Source organism: Protomyctophum bolini, assembly GCF_963924005.1.
Source record: "Protomyctophum bolini genome assembly, chromosome: 7".
In the NCBI taxonomy this organism is placed as follows: Eukaryota; Metazoa; Chordata; class Actinopteri; order Myctophiformes; family Myctophidae; genus Protomyctophum; species Protomyctophum bolini.
The window spans coordinates 918,783-923,782 of NC_137868.1; the positions used below are offsets into that span (position 1 = coordinate 918,783).

Here is a 5,000-nt window from a genome sequence, read left to right on the forward strand (position 1 = left end):
CTGACATATAGAAACATAGGGTTTTAACCCTGTGAGAACCACTGACATAGAAACATTGAAAAGGCGTTAGAGACAGAAGTGGTAAACGGACCTTGGAGTAGTTCGGTGTGAAGGAGTTGGCCTCGCCCACAGCCATGGCTCCGTACATCACGGCCGAGACCACCCTGAGACAACAACAACAACAACAATGTAAACAACACCCTGAAACAACAACAACAATGTAAACAACAACATAAACAACAGGAGGGGGGGGGGGCTGAAACCCAGAACTTCTAATTTGAAAGATTGCGTTTAAGAGCGAGCTTTTGGACAAAAATAGCAAAAATAGCAGATCTACAAGCTCACAACGCGTCGCACCCCATTGGGGGTGCATACTTAGTTTAGACGAGTCATTGGTTAGACATGGGTTATGGTTAGGTTTAGGTGTGCTGCCCCGTGTGAGGTTAGGGTTTGAGATAGGTTGTAGGACTAATGACTAGTCTGACCCGATGACTATAGTCTAAACTAAGTACTGTCTAAACTAAGTACTGTCTAAACTAAGTACTGTCTAAACTAAGTACTTTCTAAACTAAGTACTGCACCCAATGAATGAACCTTCACCTCCCAATGAATGAATGAATGAACCTACGATTGTAAAGCACCTTGAGATTTATGTAATCACGAACATTTGCAATTAGATGTTGTAGGTCAGAGTTGAAACGATGGAATGATTGAAAAATGTGCCCGGTACAGTAAAACACGTGTGTGTGTGCGTGCGTGCGTGCGTGCGTGCGTGCGTGCGTGCGTGTGCGTGCGTGCGTGCGTGCGTGCGTGCGTGCGTGCGTGCGTGCGTGCGTGCGTGCGTGCGTGTGTGTGTGTGCGTGCGTGTGTGTGTGTGTGTGTGTGTGTGCGTGTGTTGACAGTGTGTAATCATTAAAGCAGAGCCAGTCCACGCGTAGCTGACCTGCTGCCCAGTCCCAAAGGTTATTAGAGTTCACAGCTAACTAACGAAATCTAACTAGATATAAACTATGATAAATAAATAAAAACGATAACTACTAACTACTATTTACTGTAACTGCATTGTGTTTACAAAACATAATGAAATGATAGACAAAATGCCCTTAAGTCCTATAAGTAAAAGTCCTAACTCCTTACTTTTTCTCATACCAACAGTAACTGAATACATACAGCTACAGCTGTTTAGCTAGGTGGACTTCCCAGAATGCACTCTGTTCCTATACCCGGAAGGAGGAGTGGATGGAGGAGAAATCTGGTGACGTCTCAATTAATATATATATACTCTAAAGGTCAAAGGTCGTTACACACTGGCGAATTAGCGACGCGATGCGAATAAGCGATCTGAAAATGCGAAATATTGCATGTCGCAGTTCGCCTGCGAACCTCTGCAAAATACGACACCGGAGCGAACAAATAAAGAGCGAAAACGGTCGCATTTTCGCACATTCGCCACTGATGTGGAAGCTTGCATGGACTTCAATTGTTTGTTTGTTTTTTAAATGCGAATTATTCGCACGAATATATCGCGTCGCCAATTCGCCAGTGTGTAATGACCTTTGACCTTTAACCCTAATGGACTCACAGCTGGACAGCATGGGGGTCATGACCTTTGACATTTTAACCCTAATGGACTCACAGGTAGACGCTCTCGAAGTCCATCCTCCCCGCCTGGATCAGCCAGGCGCCGAAACGGAAACAGCCGGCGTAGGCGAAGTAGATCATGGCCTGGGAGAAGGAGAAGGTTATCCCGTAGACATGAGCCTTCTTCTGGGAGTTACTGGAGACAGAGAGAGGGAGAGAAGGAGAAGGTTATCCCGTAGACATGAGCCTTCTTCTGGGAGTTACTGGAGACAGAGAGAGGGAGAGAATATATATATTTCTTTTTAGTACAAAGTAGTAGTAAGGTTGAAATGTCTGTAGGAAATTAATCCGGTTCTCACATTGTTGTTGTTGATGAGGACAGTAGAGAGAAGTGACCATTTTGGAAGTGGCATCATGTACATTTTGACCACAGTCTGGAAGAAGCATTCCTTACCGAGGTACTTTAAGTACCAGCGTCTTAATTAAGGATGCTATTATACAGCTTGGCTACAGATGTAAACGACTTGTGTTCATATTTGGAAGCCTCTGTATAATGTCCACAACTCAGCGGTGATTGGTCTGCAGATTGCAGGCGTGCCCAATAAGCCAAGAGCTGATCAGGCATCGGCGACATTCTGTCCAGTGTCTGCGATAATTTGGCATGAAGTCGACCATAAATGGAGAAGGCGATGCTTCCTGTATACCGCGATCTGTATCCTGATTCTGAAGCACTCGTAGAGTTTTTACAAGTTTGCGCATCGACTATTGTTTGTGTTCAAGAAGTTCTTGTTAACACATTCTGGGCGGGAACCCATTTTGAGTGTTAGCATCATGTCGTGCTTTAGCTATTTAAAAATAGCAGATCTACAAGCTCGTAGCGCGCCACCGAGTGGCGCGCTACGAGCTTGTGGATCTGCTATTTTTTGAAAAATCGTAGATCCACTGACATAGAAACATAGCTTTTTCAGAAAACTGTCATTTTCAAACAGACATTTTTAGAATCTGATCTCAGGGCAGAATGGGTTCAATGTGAATGCAGAGTACAGTGCAGAGTATACAGTTCAGAGTACAATGCAGAGTACAGTGCAGAGTACAGTGCAGAGTACAGTGCAGAGTACAGTGAGTACAGTGCAGAGTACAGTGCAGAGTACAGTGAGTACAGTAACGTACATGTATGGACCCAGCAGGTTCTCGTAGTACAGAGACTCGAACTTGGCCTCTCTGGACAGAGAGGCCACGGTGCGGATGTTCTCGATGGCCTCGGTAGCGATCTGCGCACACACACACGCATGCACGCACGCACACACACACACACACACACACACACACACACACACACACACACACACACACACACACACACACACACACACACACACACACACACACACACACACACACACACACACACACACACACACACACACACACACACACACACACACACACACACACACACACACACACACACACACACACACACACACACACACACACACACACACACACACACACACACACACACACACACACACACACACACACACACACACACACACACACACACACACACACACACACACACACACACACACACACACACACACAACCGCTTAACCAACGACATTATAAAACTATAACACACAAACAACGCTTGACTTAGACTTAACTAAAAAATGAAAATTGTGACCCAGCTTGACTTTTCACCAGATGATGTATTAATCCAAAAAGAGTTAATATCACTCTAACATTATATGTATATATATATATATATATATATATATATATATATATATATATATATAAATGTTCGTAGACGAAAAATGTTCGTCGACGCAAAATGTTCGTCGATGAACATTTTTCGTCGATATATATATATATATATATATACATATAATGTTAGAGTGATATTAACTCTTTTTGGATTAATACATCAATTACATTTTGCTGCCAAAAACAACACATGTCATGGCGGGTTATGGTTAGGGGTCAGAGGTCAAGGTGGGTTATGGTTAGGGGTCAGAGGTCATGATGGGTTAGGGTCAGGGTCAGAGGTCAAGGTGGGTTATGGTCAGGGTCAGAGGTCAAGGTGGGTTATGGTTAGGGGTCAGAGGTCATGACAGGTTAGGGTCAGGGTCAGAGGTCAAGGTGGGTTATGGTCAGGGGTTAGGGGTCAGAGGTCAAGGTGTCATGGCGGACCTTGCCAGCCTTCTCCAGCTCCTTCTTGTCCTTCACGGCGTGTCCAGACAGCTCCTTCATCTGCACGGCTCCGGCCAGCGCCATGAGAGGAACGATGGCCAGGATCATCAGGGTCAGCTCCCAGCCGTACACGAACGAGATGATCACCCCCGTGCCCAGGTTGGCCAGGTTCTGGACCAGGGTGGCCATACGCAGACCCGTAGCCTGGGAGAGGAGAGGGGAGGAGAGGAGAGGAGAGGAGAGGAATAAGTATCTTGACCACCACATACCCCCCGAGTTTGCGTGCGTGCGTGCGTGCGTGCGTGCGTGCCTCACCCCTTGGACCTGGGCCGCGTCCGTAGCCAGCCTGGTGGTCAGAGCTCCCACGCTGTTCTTAGGGTCGTCAAACCATCCCAGATCCTACAGAGAGATCACATGACCCATCCAGCGCCAACTTATGAAATACTTTTTTTGGTTGTGTTTTGGGTCAATACATTCATTTAATAATTTATATCAGGTATCTATGCAATAAGCAGGATAATATCTGGCTATAGGTGGTCGTTGTTGAGATATAATTCACCTTCACGGCCAAGCTACACCAGGCAATTTTGCGCGCGTGCGTATGCGTTTACTGCGCGCGTACAGTGCGTTTGGATAGGACCAATATATGTCAATCATACCAGCTACACCAGACGCACGGATACCGCGGGCCATCCTACGCGTGCTCTAAAAATAGGATCGGTTCTAATCTTTTTACGTGCGTATAATGCCCCCATGCGCGCGTATCTATATATATCCTCCCGGAAGGTCCCGCCACAAACCTGCCGCGCGTCTGACAGATCGATGTGGCCTGCAGGGCATTTGGCTTACACACGCACGGCCCGCGCGTTTAGAGTAAACGCACGAGAAAAGCCCGGTGTAGCTTAATTGGCCGTCAGGGAATCGCTCTGGATTAAGAGCGTCTGATAACTGAACTGTTGTAAATGGTCTGATCTCGATGACATCACCACCTCACCTGTTTCATCATGATGACATCACCACCTCACCTGTTTCATCATGGCCTTGAAGGCAGCCAGTCTCAGCTTCATGGTCAGGATCTCACCGGCTTTCCCGAAGCAGAACCCCTGAAATCAGAACGTAGAGAGACGCAGAACCCCTGAAATCAGAACGTAGAGAGACGTAGAACCCTGAAATCAGAACGTAGAGAGACGCAGAACCCCTGAAATCAGAACGTAGAGAGA

The 5,000-nt window shown here is 46.4% G+C and overlaps 1 protein-coding gene across 1 annotated transcript in view; it reads right to left on the reverse strand.

Annotated features, from left to right (window-relative positions):
- LOC308317935 (phosphatidylcholine translocator ABCB4-like) overlaps positions 1-5,000 on the reverse strand; it is a gene marked incomplete at both ends in the record, with an annotated part of 54,205 nt that overhangs the window by 17,185 nt on the left and 32,020 nt on the right. Inside the window, 6 exon segments of the mRNA XM_080767280.1 lie at positions 92-164; positions 1,637-1,777; positions 2,752-2,852; positions 3,781-3,984; positions 4,096-4,179; positions 4,806-4,883. Coding sequence (XP_080623406.1) covers positions 92-164; positions 1,637-1,777; positions 2,752-2,852; positions 3,781-3,984; positions 4,096-4,179; positions 4,806-4,883 — 681 coding nt within the window.